The sequence below is a fragment of the Echinops telfairi genome, unplaced genomic scaffold (genome assembly GCF_000313985.2).
Source record: "Echinops telfairi isolate 266 unplaced genomic scaffold, ASM31398v2 ScPeMD7_7424;HRSCAF=8462, whole genome shotgun sequence".
NCBI classification, from domain to species: domain Eukaryota; kingdom Metazoa; phylum Chordata; class Mammalia; order Afrosoricida; family Tenrecidae; genus Echinops; species Echinops telfairi.
In genome coordinates, this window is record NW_022111324.1 from 75854707 (window position 1) to 75873002 (window position 18296).

At 39.0% G+C, this 18296-nt stretch overlaps 1 protein-coding gene across 4 annotated transcripts in view; it reads right to left on the minus strand.

The window, feature by feature from the left end:
- Positions 1-1326: 1326 nt before the first annotated feature.
- PLD5 (phospholipase D family member 5) overlaps positions 1327-18296 on the minus strand; it is a 457190-nt gene continuing 440220 nt past the window's right edge. For all 4 annotated transcript variants that reach the window (XM_004699951.3, XM_045298282.1, XM_045298284.1 and 1 more), the window contains 2 exons: positions 13151-13265; positions 1327-7069 (listed from right to left, as the gene is read on the minus strand). In XM_004699951.3, the coding sequence (XP_004700008.1) occupies positions 6822-7069; positions 13151-13265 (363 nt within the window). In that variant the 3' untranslated portion in view covers positions 1327-6821. The remainder of the gene's footprint in view (positions 7070-13150; positions 13266-18296) is intronic.

The window sequence follows — 18296 nt, forward strand, 5'->3', positions numbered from 1 at the left end:
ACGTGACTGAAATTTTAGCTTAAGTGATAATCCACACGAATGCTGTTGGATCATATTTTCTTTGGCTGTTCTCAAAGATCTCTACTTATTCCCCAATTTGTACTGGAAAATCATTCAAAATTTTAATCCCAGGAATTGAGATGATGCTTCCAAAATTTGTTGTGGGAGCCCTCTAAATTAGAAACCAAAATGGTCTTGTTTTGCCTTCCAAGGATATTTTTCAGAATTTTGAACCTGTGAGTTGTCAATAAGCCTTCCTCCAATCCTGATGCCACATTCTCCTTCATGTAGTCCTGCTTCTCAGATGATTTGCTCAGCACACAGATCGCATAACTATGGTGAAAATATATGCACGACTTTTCTGATTCCAACCATGCAGTATTTCCTTGTTCGTTTGGACGACTGCCTCTTGGTCCATGTTCACTTTCCACATAAGCACAATTAAGTGTGTTCGAACTTCAAAAGCCAAGAAGGTGGGTTTGAGATCTGTGTATTAATTTTACAAAATTGTAGGTTTTTTTCCTCCTGATTTTTTTCTTACATGAACTAAAAATAAATTGATCAATAATCTTTACCATTCTCTAATATAATCCATGATTGTCTGCCATTAAACCAGTAGCCCAATGATAAAATCAGTATAAACTTATAGGATTCAGGAAATTAAGGTACATAAAATTATTATTGAATATTAGATGTTCAAAGTGTCTATTATGCTTTTGCTAAACCTTCAAATGACAAGTTTTTAAAATGTATGCCCTTTGAAAACCAGGGAGACAGGCACTCCTTAGGATAAACAAGCCTATAAGCTCAAAAGGGCAGCATTTGCCCAGGTATAAAACTCAGAAGAATGGATAGGAAAGAAAGAACAGTAGAAATTGTAAGCTCAGTGGGAAGAGTGCTGTTACTTTATGGGAACTGCTATAACATTATGGGGATTGCAATCAATGTCTAATTTGTTTTGTAAGTTTTCACTTAAATCCCCATAATTTATTCTGTAAATTTGCACTCTAATTCACAATAAAGGGTTAAAAAATGCCCCTTCAGATTTCTCCTCTATGTATTCACCTTAGGTACACATTTTTTCAGAGATAAAACTTGGTCTCAGATCCAAATAATGTCAGCAAATTAAAATAAAACAAAACAACACTAACAACAACACAAAAACCCTTGTAGACATCTTATGAAATGCACTGTGCCAATTGGTCCATATGTGTTTTTTGCTTGGATAAGTCAACATCTGAGCAGCTCAATTTGAAGGGAATGTTTGCATTTAGAGGAGTTGGTGCAGATGACTTCCAAGTTTTCCTCTAAAGCAGAGACTCAATAGACTGAACAAACACCAGGCATATTTTATTAAGGATTTAGGCATGGAAATAATAGGATTTAATGGGTAAATGTGATAAGAAGCTGAACATGTAGTTCCATGAACACCTTTTGGGCTCTATAATTGTTCCTTTACTGAGAAACAAAAATAAAACACCAAATATTTATTTACTCAAAACAAATACATGTTGGAGACAAATAATTATTTTCCCCATAAAGACAGGGATAGGGTTACAAAGAGGACCCCTTGGATAACATACAAAGCAGCAGAACTGTAGCCCATTGGGCTAGTTCCATTTCTTTACTCACTCCACCATGATGCAACTTGGTTATTGATAAGAGAATGGTTTATTTTTGATATTAAGATGAGAGAAAAAGAAAACTCTCATCTTACAATATGAAAATGCCAGATAATATTGACTTCTGAAAAAACATGGACATTTAGTTATATGAAAGGTTTGAGGATTTTGATAATTCCCCAAATTCAGCCCTTCATTATGCCCACTTATTTTAGTAATATAGAATTAATAATGTAGATATGTCCAGGTACAACCCAACCCTATTTATATAAAGAAGAAGTAGACATTCAAGATAGCCTTTATAACACAATTGGAAGGTTAGTAGTTGAGCATGGACGGCACAGGTCTGGACAGTGTTTGGCTCTATCGGCACAGGTCTGGACAGTGTTTGGCTCTATCGGCACAGGTCTGGACAGTGTTTGGCTCTATCGTACACAGGGGCACTATGAGTTGGAGCTGAGTTGATGACACCTAACAACAGAATGACAACAACCATTTAACACAGCAGAAAATGTGTAATAGTCTATTAAAGCTCATATTGCTTCCTCAAATTGTCTAAAGAAGTATAAATGATTAGTGACTCTGTATAATTCTCTACGTGCAGGACTCCTAATGGATTAAAGAGAAAAGAGGCAAATTCCTATTACATGGTCTTAAGAAGCATCTGAAAAATGCCTATTGAGTCATCATAATAAATTGTATCTTCATATTCAGCTATACTTGGAATTCTCTGAAATGGGAAAGCTAGGTTGTGAATTGGAGTCAACTCTCGGGATGTTACAAGTCCTCTCTACCAACTTAAATGAATAAGAGAAAAATGCTAAACCACCATTTTGCTATCAACATATAAAAAGAGAGGGAAATATACTAACTTATAATACGTGAAGAAATGTCTGGATATGAACTCATTTATCCAACCTATCATTGGCCAAATGGAAGTTATTTTAATTTTGTCCTTCAAATAACTTATAATAAAGTGTACCAATTCATTGGAAATAAGATGAGAAAACAAAAGAGAGAACTGAACATTCATCCACAAGACGAGAAGCTTTCTATCAGGGCCCGAGTGTGAATAGCCCACAGCAACATGTGTTTCACGGCAGACACTGACTGCTCTATGGAGAGAAAAGGCAGCTTGTCACATTCCTTAAGCAGTAGAAATAATGAGACATATTTTGGACAGAAAAATTTACACCAACACGCATATGCAAGAGAAAAAGGCAGATTCTGGGATTGGATTCCTGAGACAGATGGATCCCGGGTCTGGTCTTAAGAAATTTGTAGAGTCTTTTTATTTTTCTCCCTTGGAATTTAGTTCCAAAAGGTTTCCAAAACAAACACGAAACTAAGAATGCATCAACCATTTGAAAACAGTCACAGGCTGGCGGGAAATGAGCTTTGTTTTTTAGTCCCAGGTTCAGCGAGGCACTTTCAGCCACCCAGTAACTGCATATTTCTCAAAGGGTAAGACAAAAGAAATATGATTAGACCCATTTTACTAGTAACCAAATCAGCGGTGAAACACAGCATGGATACAGCACTAGTGGCACAAACTCTTGGTGCTACACAGATGCAACCTTTTGCTCTTTTCACGGAATCAGATTTGACATTCTTTAAGATAATGATTTTCATTCTATGTTCCACAGCACGAAGAATCTATTTACTAGGTTTTCAAAGACAGTGGGGACATTTCCAGGGTGCCTCAATTGTATCATTTTCAGGTACTTAACCGCACTAAAGCCTCATGAACATTACGTTAGAATGTTCCACATCTGACCCAGCATGTTGATAAGAGCTGTGAGCCAATCATTTGGAAAACAGTGGTCAGGGACAATGTCATGACAATGTCAAGGCCACAGCATATTTGACAATGATTGGATTCAGAGGTGATCAAGGTTATAGGGCTTGGGAAGGCGACAGGCTTTGTAGAAATAGTTGGTGCACATATGCAAGTTTTTGACCAGAGGACCCACCATCAAGTCATATTGGACTCCACAGAAACAGACTAAGTTTCCTAGAGGGGATCACTGTTAAAAATCATTGCTTGAGAATAAAGGCACTAGATTAACATCAAAATTCAAAACAAGCTCACTACCCCTCGAGTCCATTGTGACTTAGAGTGACCCTAGCTGACAGGGTAGAACTGCCCCTGTGGGCTTCCAAGACTGTCACTCTTGACATGGGTAGACGCCTCATCTTTGTCCCCCCAGCTGCTGGGGTTCTCCTACTGTTGACCTTGTGGCTAGGAGCCCAGTGCATAACCACTCTGCCACCAGCACTCCTAGAGGCTCAGATGGCTTTTGTTATGCCTGTTCTTCCATCGGTCATAATGATTCCTGGTGTGTCTATGTGGAGGGGAGGCAGGGGGTTAGTAACTACCCTTCTCCTCCTCATTTTGTGTCACAGACATATGAATATAGTTTCAGATTGTGGTATTTTTGTTTTGTTATTTTACTTCTTGAAAAACAATTCCTGGGATGTTTAGAGGGGTAAAATTGGAAGTTGGTAGTTCAATTAGCATAGACATAATTCTAAGAGAGGAAGATTACCTCTACAGTGATAGACAAATGATCTAAATTTTAAAAAAAATCAGCAGGATGAAATGCCGGACACAGTCGCATTGTGACACTCTGCACAGAGGCCATTTTCCTGATGCACACATAAAAGGCCCGCATTGCCTCAGGGAGTCAGTGGTTTGGTAGCTGCTGCCTAACCTGTCCTGAAGAGGGCCCATGCTGGGCTGAGTCGAGTGGAGTCGAGCTTTGCTGCTGGGGGTGAATCGCAGGAAATCTTGGGACACTGTTCCTAGTGCTACCATTCTTCTGGGGCTTGGAAGAAAATGGCAGTGATGGCCATTTCATAAAGGACAAAGTTATCTTATGTCCCATGCAAACATTAGTGACAATTAAAGGGCCCATTACACCAAGCTTACCCTTTTCTCAAGGCTCTATTCCTCGAGGAGAGATCTTGAACGCTAAAAAGGGCACAACCATCTCTTCTCCCTTTAGATGTCCCTCTCACCCTCCTGCTAGACTGCCTTTCTGCTTCCAAGAGCCAACTTGGCCTGGTTGTCTTCATTCCTAACCTTTGCACTCTTTATCCCCATCCCCCACCCCAATGATCACAAAAATAAGCTTTATTATGCTAGATGATTGGCAGGATCACTTCTTATTCCAGCAAGAAAGAATATGTGCTAAATATTTAGTGTCTTCTGACCTGGCCATTTCTTGATGAAGAATATCAATGAGAAATCTCCAGAAATTCACAAAAAATGCTCCCCTTAAAAATACAGCCCTGTGTGGCCCTCTGCAATGGCTGATGAGAGAGCTAGTAAAGCAATATTTACAAACAACAAGACAGGAAGTTATCTGATAATTAAATCACCAGAAATCGCCATTCTGCACTACATGAATCCACTGCATAGGATTCCTGGGTCCTTCTTCATTCTTCTTTGGCAGATTAAAAATCAAGTCTCTCGGGGAAATATATGAGACTGCTTTCCTGTCTCTGAAAATTCATGTGTATGCTGGTTCAAAGAACAATCCCTGGTATGAGGTCTGGTTAAATGTTGATGTTATTTATGACAAATTGATCTGACAAAATGTTCCATTGATAAAGATGGTCCAGATCTCTTCCCAGTTTTTGTGTTCATTTTATCCTCATTGGCAGCTGGAAGCTGCGGATTTGCTTTTCCCTTTAAGTTCTTGGGGAGGACCTGGTGTTGATTCTATTAGGACACCACAAAGATTATTCTGAGAAAAAGAGTATACATAATAATGCTTAGCATTTATATAGGATCTTTTGATTTCAAAACACGTTATAAATATGTTCTACCTCCACAACATCTCTGCAAGGTAGATAAGCATAACTGTTCCTACATTATTAATAGAAATCAAGGCCAAGTCTGGAAGGACTTCATTTTAGGCTACAGGGGCATCCGGAGTAATGTCAGGATTGAGCATCCTAACCCTCTGGCTCGACACTGAAAAGGCCATGCCTCTCTCTCATGTAACAACGATGTTCATTCTAGAAGTATACATTGTATTGATAGAAAACAACAATACACATTATAGAACAATAATTCAATCAATACTTTTGTTTCTTAATAATAAAATATGTTAAGCAGAGTATCTAAATTGCATTTTTTTCTGAAAAGCATTTGGTATATTAAATAGCAGAAGTATATTAAATAGCTCTATAAACATTTGCTGGCATCCTCTTAACAGCTTGATTCTAGAGAATTAAAACCTACTGATGCATAAAGTGCTTTCCTTTAAAATACCATTAAATAAGTAAAATAAGTTTGAGAAACTTTATTCTCAGTATGCAGACTTAGTAGCTTGTTGGATATTAGCAGGTGGCTACATATTTTTTCCAGAGTTTTAAAGAAAAGAAAATGCTACACATATTGCTGGATCTGTTTTTTAAAATACCAATTTGATAGAGGGAAAGTATAGTTGGAAGGTGAAAGAATAGTTGAAGGGAAAGTATAGTTGGAAAGTGGAAGATGATAATTTTCATTTTATATTCATTCTGGGCAACGCATACATTTTCGAAATATATGATCATACTTGAAACTAATGTTTAGGTGAAGACAGAGGCGCTATATAAAAAGGACATTTTGTGACAAGTGAAATGATATAAAATGTATGCTATGGTATTAGTAAAATCTGAACAAGGAGGCAAAAGGTTATTTTAAAATAGTTTTGAAAGCTGGCATGACATGTTTTTTCATGCTAAGAAGACTGGAGAGGTCTTGGAGGTGGTTTACAAGGATAAAACACTTGCTTTTATAAGTTTCCTCCACAAGGCAAAATCCTCACTGATTCTAAGTTAGCAGTTCTTGGTCTGGTGTTAAAGAGTTTACCTCAGGCTAAAGTTTCCTAAAAATTGACTAGGTGAATCAGCAGGAGAAGTTCTCAAACTAGAAAGGAAGAGGAATCAAAGTTTTAAAGTCAGTACGCAAACATAAGAACTACCTTCTAAGCTGAAAGGATATTGCCAAAGTTAACAATATAAAAGTCTTAAGTTTAGTGTACATGGTGCTAAGATATTGTTAGATGTTACATGTACTTCCGAGAACATTTAAAATAAGTGTGCTTTTTCCCTAAGAAAAGGACATATTAAATTGTTTTCCTCTGTTCAAATCCTTTATATACGGAAATATGAAATCCGATGCTGTCCCTTCAAGGATCGCACTCACGGATCCCTCCTGCTTGCATCGTGTGTGGCAGTTTTGTTGGAGGGTGGTTTGAGTTTGAACAGGCTTGAGCAGTTCGGCTGTTTGGTTGGCTGTAAGGTTCTGGCATAGGGTGAATACCAATCCCTTTCAAAGACATCTTTCAGTTGCTTGATGATGCTCGTGTCATTGCTCACGTCTACTTGATTGATAACAAGACCTGTGCCGGCATTCTGGGTAAATTCATTCCCTACCCAATCAAAGTTTCCTGAAAATAAACAAAAGAAACCACAGTGAGGAGTTAATATCCACTGGGGAATATTCCCAAAATAATGACATGCAGAGCAGATTTTATTTTTAAGAAATAACAAAGAAACCAGTATTCCTGGTTAGGAATACTGACAGGGAGACCAAATTGTGTTGACAGCTCAGGAAAAAAAAAATCCAAGAAGCTTTACATATGGCACTTAATATTTGCATATTATTTTGGCATTTTATGCAGCTTTGTTCAACTTGCAACCCCAAACAAGGCATCTGCTGTTCCTTTTCGTAAATGTTATTTCTTATTGACACTCACACAATACACTAAATAGAGCAACATTTAAAATATATAGGAATACATGTTAAAATCCTGGGAACAATTACTACCTTCTCAAAGAGACAACATCTAATCCATATGCACAAATGAAGGATTCTAATTATAAAGCTCAAAAGCATCTGCATCAAAGAGAGAACTGAAGTCAGAACAGGATCATCACCTGTTCAAACTGAACACAAAAAACTTTCCTTTTGGGATTCAAAATCATTCTTCATCTGGGGCTCAGACCCTTGACCAGAAGTCTGGTCAGAGATTCTGAGAGCAGATTTCCAGGTATAACTTTTGGGGTCTGCCCCAAGATCGGCTCATCATAGCTCCATAAGAGCCCCATATTCAAGGAGCTCCCCCCCATTGTTATTTTGCTTTTATTTACATTTTGATGACTTTTCAAAAAATTGTTTTATTGACATAATTCACATATCATATACTTCAATAGTTCAGTCATATTAGAAATAGTTGTACAAATGTGCTTGACACAATGGGAATATGTATGGAATGTGAGAAGAGTTGTACGAGCCCTCAATAGAATGATTTAACAGAATAGTTGTACAACCATCACTATAATCAGTTCTAGAAAATTTTCTTCCTTCTTGTGCTCATTGTTATTAGCTCCTCATTTCCCTTCAACCTCCCCTCCCATGCTCCCAATAGATTATTAATCCAGTTACTGTTTCTACAGATTTACCGATCCAGGATTTCATATGCTGGAAAACATATTTTAAAAACCAGCAAAACACAAACCAACCAACCAACCCTTCAACAAACAAACCCAACAGCAATAATAAAATTAACCAAATCAAAAAGAATATTATGGACTTTTGGGAAGATGGTGACAGAGTAACACATACCAGAGGGACTCTGCAGAATTCAGCCCAGGATAGTTGCTTAGAAGGAAATTCAACACTGCTGTATTGCAGGAGGAGCATCATAAAGATAAGTAGGCACAGACTCACAAGGTTTTGAGGGGCTGGGGGGTTTTGGCTTACCACAGTGGAGGCAGGCTAGGGGTTGACCTTAGCCCCGCCACTGTCTCTGCCGGAGCTGGGATCATTTGGAGCCTGCATGGGGGCTTAATCTTAACACAGCTGCAGTTTGCCGCCACCAGCCTCGGGGCAGGGACTAATCCCTTGCAGCTCCATGGGCAGGGATGGGGCTCAGCTACATTGTTACTTTTGTTTCCTTCTCTTCTCTATATCCCCACACAGTCTCAGCTGGCTTACTTTTAAATTTATTTTTCTCTTCTTTGTCTCTTTCCTGTTCTCTCACACTCCACTGCTGACCTGAAGACCACTCCCCTTAGCCTAGGGCATTTACATCTGTGCCACACCCAGCTAGGTGAACTCCACCCTGTGCAGCTAGCGGAGGCTGGGCTACGCCCTGCTGACCACCACCAGGGGATACTCCGCCCAACTTCTTACTGGGGAACTCCTACCTGTGTGCCTAGGGGCCTAAGGCAGCTCGGCCAAAACTCATCAACGTTCCAAGCTGCTGCAGGAACCTCTGCCCAACCTCCACAACACCAAAGCAGGCAACCCACCTGCCTTCTGGGGAATTCCCCTGAGAGGGAAGCCACAGGAGAATAAAGAGGTAGGTTAATTCCACAGTGAAACTAGCTGTAGGCAGTTGGAAGAAGCATTCCTACAAGTCTCCCAGAGAGAGCCAGTGTTTTTCAACTCCCTGGAAAATGGCACCTGGCTCCTCTGAAACAACGCAACACAAACAGCCATCAGCCCCAACGACCTCAATGAAAAAAAACAGGAGAAACAAAAGGCAATGGAAGAAGATGTCCTGAACATAACGACATGCATAGAAGAAGACATTGGGCTGCCACAGAACAAAATTTTCAGAATGGTGCTTGGAGTCATACAGGATATGAAGGAAACAATACAGAAAAAGGATGAAATGATAGAGGAGATAAAGTCCATAAACCAAAGGGAAATACAAGAGTTTAGGGAGGAGATAACAAAAACCAGTAGCAGATACATGGACCTCGAGAATCGACTGGAGGAAGCAGTCAGTGACTTGGAGGGCAGCCAAGCAGACTTTAACAAACACGAACAAAAACCAAATAAGATCATCAGAGAAGCTGAAGAAAACCTAAGAGCTTTGTCTGATGCTATGATGAGGAACAACATTAGACTTATTGGCTTACTGGAGGAAGATACAACAAAGAAGTGATCTGCAACAATAGTGAGAGAAATCTTGGAGGAAAACTTCCCCAGCTTAATGAATGAAAACCAGGCAACCATTCAGGAGGCTGAAAGAATATCAGCTAGACTGAATCCCAAGAAGTCCAAGGCACATAATAGTTAAACTATCCAACTTTGAAGAAAAGGAGAAAATCATGAGAGAAGCTAGGGAAAAGCAAGCAATCACATATAAAGGTTCCTAAATAAGAATATGCTCAGACCTATCAGCAGAAACTATGAAGAAGAGGAGAGAGTGGAGTAACATATTCCAAAAATTGAAGGAAAACAATGCAAACCCAAGAATACTCTACCCAGCCAAATTATCAATCAAGATAGATGGAGAAGTGTAAGAATCTTCACAGATAAGGAAAGACTCAAAAACTACGTTAGAAGAAACCCAGCCCTATTAAAGATCCTTGCCAACTGTGTTGAGAAGCTGAGCATCATGGAATGCCAGATTATTAGAACATAGTGTTCTTGCGTTAAGGGAGTATTTGAGTAGAGGCCCAATGTCCGCCTGATACCATAATACATAACCTATAAATATATGTACATAGACCTATTTCTCTATCATTAGATATATACGTACATATAATACATACATGCCTGTTTTTAGACCTCTATAAATGCCCTTTGCCTCCTATTTCTTTCCTCTACTTCCTTTTACTTTCCTCTTGTCCCACTATCATGTTCAGCCTTCATTTAGGTTTCATTAATTCCTCTTAGTTACATTGCCCTTGATCAAGCCCTACCAGGCTTCCTACTCTCTCCTTGCCATCAATTTTAGATCATTTGTTGTTCCCCGTCCCTGGGTTTGTTAACACCCACTTCCTTTGCCCTGCCCCCAACTCTCCCGTGTCCACCCCCCAATCCCAACCATCAGTCCCATTGTTTTCTCCCCTGGATTGTTTATCCTATCTATCTTATCTACAGAGGCAATAATAAGCACAAAAACAAGGCAGAGCAAAAGAAAACAAAACAACAACCAAAAACTGACAACAACAACAAAAGCCTATAAATAGTTCCAGGTCTATTTGTTGACATTTAGCAGTGTTTTCCGGTTGAGTCTGATGGGGTGCCACACCCTGGCTTCAAAGTCTATTTTTGGTATTCCCCGGGACTTCATTGCTTTGCTCCCCTTGTTGCTCTCCGGCACGCCCTTAGCATATAATGTGCTTAAAGAGAAGTTGACCTGTTCTACTCTCTATATGTCCATGAACCTCAACAACCACATCTTGCATCATTGAGAGGGACAACAGGAATAAAACACCCTTATGTTCCAGAACAACTGGAGTGATGTACAATAAAAATCTCTCTCCTCTGATATACTGATGTGATGCCACATCACTGAAAATGGAAAAAGACAGAACATCTTCACACCGCATCTGAAGCAAACCACCCTCCAAGGCCCAGGGCAATAGGGAAGACTTGGATTTAAGCGCTGGATGGGTGAGGAATATGGATGCCCTGGATTCTAAGCCTTGTTCCTTGATCTCTTATGTTCGCATATTTATTTATTTGTTCACTTACGAAAGTTTTATTGACTTATAGTTCACATATCACAAACTTAAATAGTTCAATCATATGTAAAAAGCTGTATAATTGCATCACCATCAATTTTAGAACATTGTCTTTTGTACTCATTGTTATAAACTCCCCATTTTTCTCTAACCTCCCCTGCCATGCCCCCAAGAAACCATTAACTCAGCGACTGTCTCTTCACCTGCCCTGGGTTTCATACACAGAGACATACACAGAGACACACAAACTGTCTTGGTCTTTAGACCAAGTTTCTTTATTTCTAAACTGCAGCCAATAAAAGCTGTTCTCCTTTTGCAAAGTTATGAAGAGAACCAAACAAGATAGAGAGAACCAAGCAAGACAAACTGCTCTACAAACTTAAAAGCACCCTAAAAACGAGAGGATTCATATTTTTACTTCCTCACTGAATTGGGGAAAAGTGATACCAATTCCCAGTTCTGGATTGTAAACATGTGTTTTGCTTTTCTGCTTTGACTTCCACTTAAAGTGTACAACCATACTTCCATTTTCAGATTTACGCTCTTTCTTTTGATAGACAACAATTTCCACTCATTGGCTGTACCTGTGAAAGGATTACTCTGGGCCCATCTAGGTCAGGGGAAATTAAGAGTTTTTTATGGATTAGTAAACCATACTACCAGTATATCTGATTTCTGTATCTGGGGATTGATTACCTTAGTGATAATATTTAATATTCATTGGATATTATCTCTGTGCCATAAGACACTGGTGGAATTTGTGGCTTCCATGTTGGAGATCACATTTGATCACAGTCAACGCACTTCATGCGCAACCACCATCCGTCAATGGCGGCTGCCTGAAGAGCAGCTTCCAGCAGAGCTCCCAGGCTCCGGGGATGAGGAAGATAGACTTGCTGATCTACTTTTGAAACACTGACAAGGAAAACCCCACGGATAACAACCATTTGATCCACACCTGATCATGGGATGCCCAGGACTTCCAGCATGCTGTTCTGTGGTTTACAGGGTAGTCAAGAGTTAGGGGCCAACTCGATGGACAGCAGCCAACCAGAATCGCTGTGTCCGGTGCTTTAATTGTACTGGGGCTTTGTAAACACCATCCTATTTAAATTTCACTCAGTGAAGTAGGAACTATTATTAGCTCCATTTTCCAGAGGGCAGGACCTAAGGTTTAAAAATACCTTAAGTGAATCAGACAAAGTTAAACATTTAGAAAACCGGCAGTGGTGGGATTATTGCCTAAATTATTTAGGGTCCTCAAACTTTTTAAACTGGGGGCCAGTTCACTGTCTCTCAGACCCATTGGAGGGCTGGACTATAGTTTAAAAAAAACCTATGAACAAATTCCTATGCACACTGCACATATCTTATTCTGAAGTAAAAAAACAAATGGGGCAAAAACACCCGGCGGGCCGGATAAATGTCCTTGGCGGGCTGCATGTGGCCCGCAGGCCATAGTTTGAGGATGCCTGGTAGAGTAACAGTAGTTCTCAACCTCCCTAATGCCGCGACCCCTTAATACAGTTCCTCATGTTGTGGTGACCCCCCCAACCATAAAACTGTTTTTGTTGCTACTTCATAACTGTAATTTTGCTACTGTTAGGAATCAGTCGACCCCTGTGAAAGAGACCCCAAAGGGGTCGCGCCCCACAGGTTGAGAACACTGGCTTAGACGATGGCCGTGTTGTCACTGGACCACTCTATGGTAGGTCTTGCATTACTCATGCTAGGTAGTCTGCCCTGGGGAACAGGGCAAAGAGCAGGGTCCGTTCTAGTGCCAGAGCTCAGTATGAACCATTCAACTCATTACCTATTAAATAAGGCAAATGGACTAGAAACTTTCTGCAAATAATCTAAATACATCTTAATAGAAATCCTAGCACATAAATCGGGCGACAGAGGAAATGTTTGGTGGAAGAGCTCTCTGCCCTCACACTCCTGGTTCCTGACCACAGGCTCTCCCCAACTCATCAGCAGTGGCACAGCTTCTCTACCTCGTGGTCCAGATTCTCAGAGCCTTATCGCAGTGCAACACCTACCGATATAAGCCGCTCCATCAGTCACCATGTACTTGTTGCGATTTAATTTAGGAAAGGTGTTATTTTTTTGTTCTTTTGAGGCACAGGTATTCTCTCTTTCCAGATCAAAAAATTTCTGTTAAGACAAAGGCAAAGAAAGCAGTGAATAGCATACCTTTTTGATCTTGTTCAAAAGCACCAAAGATGTATGACTTAAAGATCAGCAATAAACCCCTTACTGGGTTGTTCAAACTACCAGATAGATGAAGCTAAAAGTAGCATGCTCAACTAGGTCTATAAGTGATACTTTTATGCTAAAACATGCACACAAAATTCATTCTTTCAAGAGGGTGAAGGCCAGAAGGTTGTTTAATTCTAATTGTTTTATTCATCAGGGAGCACTGGCATTTGAAGTCTGCCTCAGGGTGTTTTCTGTAGAGCATATCAAAGACTGAATAAATATTCTTACATGTTGCATACATTATAAAAAGCAGCAGGCCCATCTTAATGAATAGCTGATTAATCTTGGGATTTGTAAAGGTCAAAGTAGATTTTTTGAAGGAAATAAATATGTTCCTTCTAAACACCTAGGTCTATAGGCTCTTTTAATAGGCAGCTTAATATTTTTTTTAAAAAGCAACTTCAACGCAGAATCGTGTTTCAACTTTATCATGTCCCCAAAAGCAATATTCCAGTTCACCTGCTCTGGGGTGGAGGGGTAAGAGAAGGGGGTCTGCAGCAGGAATGGCTGGGCATGTGTCTCAGAAGAAATTTGAATTTGCTAATGGCTTAAATGAGGTTTGTGCAAACAGTTAGTGACCAGGCTGTAAATCTAAAGGCTGGAGGTTTGAGTTCACCAAGAGGTGCCTTAAATGAAAGTTCTAGTGATTTATTTCCCAATATTCAGCTGTTGAAAGCTCTAGGGAGCATAGTTCTCCTCTGAGACACAAGGGCTGCTTTAGTTGAAGCTCACCCTATGGTAACTGTGTTATTATTTACGTATTTACTAACTTTAACTTTTTATGGTCAGATGGGTGAAAATGTACAGAGCAGAGCAGTTGATGCACATCTCTAGGCTACCTGGATTTTAGATTTTGTCTTTTTCAGGTGTATATAGTCTTCCAACACCACAACAAAATTGTGTGATTTGGAAATCCCTATATGAGTAGATTTTGAACTCGCACTTTATTTTAAACCCTATTCACTTAGTTCTGATGATGTGGCCCTGCTCAGTACAGATACTCAATGAAGTGATCATTAAAGATATGGTGCTATAGCAAAATGTGGCGAAGAAATCAGATGGTGCCTGGCTATCAGAAAGGGCAAAATATGGGATTTGTCTTAAAGCAAGCAGTCATGTAAGTGAGGTGTCAGCTAAGTCCACCGGTAAGAAGCACACCAGCTCGTGTGATCCATGGATTGTAAATAATACAAGCCAAGATCAAAGGAGGGGATTGTATTAGAACTCAATTTTGAACACCTAATTTGCAGAAGGCAATGGAAGACAGTGAGAGTCCCAAATCCATTTGCAAAATCCCCATGTGCATTAAGCTTCCATTGATTTTCCTCAGACCATTGACTTTGGATGTGGATAGTCTTGCTCTCAGTGCATTTGAAAGTGGATGACTGCAGATATGGTTAAGCTAAAATTTAACATATTATTACTTGTTTTTCCTCTTGACTCATTTAAAAGTTCTCTGTTTATTATCTTCTGCTTTCTCTTGGATTGAGGTTTTTCTTTGTTTTATTTTCTTTGGTATAATTTTCTTTATATGAAATCCAGGAGAGGTAAATCTATAAAGTCAGGAACTAGGTTATTAGTTTCATAGGGCGGTGGCATGGGAGCTCGGAGAGTAATGAGGAACTAATAACAGTGGGTACAAGAATGAAGAAAATGTTCTAAAATTGATTGTGGTAATAGTTTCACAACTTTTTAATATATTTAAGCAACGGAGTCATATGATATGTGAAGTATGTCAATAAAACTGTTAAAAAATTAATGCACATTTGTTTCATGTCATTGGTTGCAATCTCCCCAATGTAACGTCACTCATCCCACACTCTCCTTGTGTTTCCTGCTACCATTCCTCTTTCTTTCAGACTCATATAAACTTGTTCCTTGGGTAAATGCTGCCCTTTGATCTTAAAAGCTTGATTATTATAAGGAGTATATATCCCTCTAGTGTTATTGTTCTCCTTATAGATGTGTCTATTGCTTGGCTGAAAATTGAGCCATGTGGGATAGTTAAGGTCCAGACCTGAAGGGCGATTATTAATGGCCACAGTTTCAGAGGTTCCACCAGTCTCTATCTGAACAGAAAGACTGGCATTTTTCAATAATGATTTTGTTTTGTTTCACATTTTTCTACCCCTATATTTTAGGATCTTCTTATGTGATTCTTTTCAGAGAACATGGCAGTGATAGCTGGGTACTACCTAGTTCTTCTGGTCCCAGGACTGTGGTGACTAATGTGTGTATGGTCTTTAGTCTACTGGACTAATTGTTTCTATGTGTCTTTCGATTTTCATCACTTTTTCCCTCCAGGTGGGGAAAGACCAATAATTGCACCTTAGATGGTTACTCACAAACTTAAGATCCAGTTGCGATTCACCAGAGTAGGATATTGTCTTTGAGTACCATATCATGCCAATTGACCTCAATGCCCACCAAGACATGGTCCTGGGCTCCCAGGTCCAGTGACTCATTCCCTGAAGGTGTTTGGTTAAGCCTAATAAATTGTCATAACTTTGCCTGTTGCCAAATGCCTTATCTGTGTCTATTGATACTACCATGTGGTTCTTATCCCTTTTCATGGCAATGTGGTGAATAGTGCTGATGGGCTTTTCGATGTTGAATCATCCCTGCATCCCTGGAATGAATCCTACTTGATCATGGTAAATTATTACTTTTATATATTTTTGTATTCTATGGCCAATATTGTGTTAAAGATTGTCGCATCAATGTTCATTAGAAATGAGGACCTAATGTCGGGGTTTAAATGGAGAGAAAATGTTTTGAGAAACAATGTACAAATGCGTTTTACACAATTGATGTGTGTATGGATTGGGATAACAGTTGTATGAGCCCCTAATAAAATGTTAAAAAAAAAAAAAAAAGGACCAACATATACCCCCCTCCCAGGGGGATGAATAACAGGATAGTGGGTAAAGGGTATCAGAGGACTATGTAAGATATGAAAGTAATAATCTATAACTTATCAAGGGTTCATGAGGGAGGGAAGGCGGGGGAGGGAAGAGGGAAAATGAGGAGCTGATACCAAGGGCTCAAGTAGAAGGAAAATACTTTGAAAATTATGATGGCAACATATGTACAAATGTGCTTGACACAATGGATGAACGCATGGATTGTGATAAGGGATGTAAGAGCCCCCAGTAAAAGTATTTAATAATAATAATAATAATAATAATAATAATAATAAAGGTATTTGTGATGCAGAAAAAAAAAAAGAAATATCGGTCTGTACTTTTCAATTCTGTGGGATCCTTGCCTGCTTTAGGTATCAGAACTTTGCCTGTTGTATACTCCACTGACTTGATGGAAAAATCATTGACAATAGCATACTCCATCACATTCATGTTTATATCTGCAGCAAAGGTAAATACATATTTATAATCTCTGCTCAAACTATATACGAGTATATTCATGGACATATTCCCACTCTCCCTCCAACTTTCAGGGAAAGAGTCTCCCAGGCTTATCCACGTTATAAGATGTTTAGAAGATTTATAATTTTTAAACATTGTGTAGTATTCCACTGTCAGTAGGGGCCATCGTGTATTTATTCTTTCATTAATGAGCATATAGGTTATTTTAATCTTTTTCCAATTGTAAATAGGGCTGGGACGAACATAAGTCTTCACATATCCTTTTTGTGTTTTGGCTCTAATTTCTCTAGGATATATACCAAAAATAGAAGGCTTGCTGGTTCACATACCATTTCTCTTGACTGGTACATTTACTCTATTTACGTTCAGTAGAATCATCTATGTGAATGTGTTGTCACTTCGCTGTGGGCTTGTGTGTGTGTGTGTGTGTGGCTCCTGGTTTCTTTGTTCCACATAATATTCTGTGCTTTAAATTGGTCTGTGAGTTTGCTTGTCATTTGCTTCATTGCCGTTGTTTTAATGTTTATTAATCTTTATGATTTTCTTCCTTTTTATTCTGATGAGAAAATTTATTGATTTTCTTTGAAGTTACCATGTAGCTTACTAATTTCTTCACAAGTCTAACACAGTCTGTTCTTTCTTGAAATGGATTAGATTAACTGTCCATTTGGAAGTTCTGTAACTATGCTATTTATTACTTCTTTTTACTTTGTGATTATCTTTGTGTATAAGTTGAAAACTCTTGTTCCTTGTTTTCAGTCGTGTAGATTTATTTTACTTAGGACAATTCTAAAAGAGGTTGACTTCTGGGTAGTAGTGTCATATATATTAATCTCAGGGTCATATATATTAATCTCAGGTTGTTGTCTACCCAATCTCAGGTTGGGTCGCTGTTGGAAGAGCTTCCCTTTAGTATTTCTTTTAAGAGTGGTCTGGGTTTTTGCAAATTCTTTTCATTTCTGTTTTCATGAAAATGTCCTAATTTTGCTGTGTTTTTTGAGATACAATTTTGCTGGTTATGTGATTCTTGGTTGGCAACTTTTTTCAGAATTTTATATATGACATCCCATTGCTTTCTTGACTGCATGGCTTCAGCTGAGAAATCAGAGCTTAGTCTAATTGGTTCCCTTTTATAGGAAACATTTTTTTTTCTCCCTAAGCTGCTTTCAGGATTTTTTCCTTGTGTTCGGTTGTAGTAACTTTGATTAAATGTCATGGGAATTTTCTTTTAGGAGCCCATCCTGCTTGAGATTCATTCAATTTTCTGAAGGCACATCTTTCTTTCTTTTAAAAAAAAATCACTTTACTTAGGGCGCGTACAGCTCTTATCACAATCCATGCATCCATCCATTGTGTCAAGCACATTTGTACATTTGCTGCCATCATCATTCTGAAAACATTTGCTTTCTACTTGAGCCCTTGGTATCAGCTCCTCATTTTTTCCACTGCCTCCCCCACCCTCCCTCCCTCACGAACCCTTGATAATTTATAAATTATTATTTTTTCATGTCTTACACTGTCTGATGTCTCCCTTCACCCA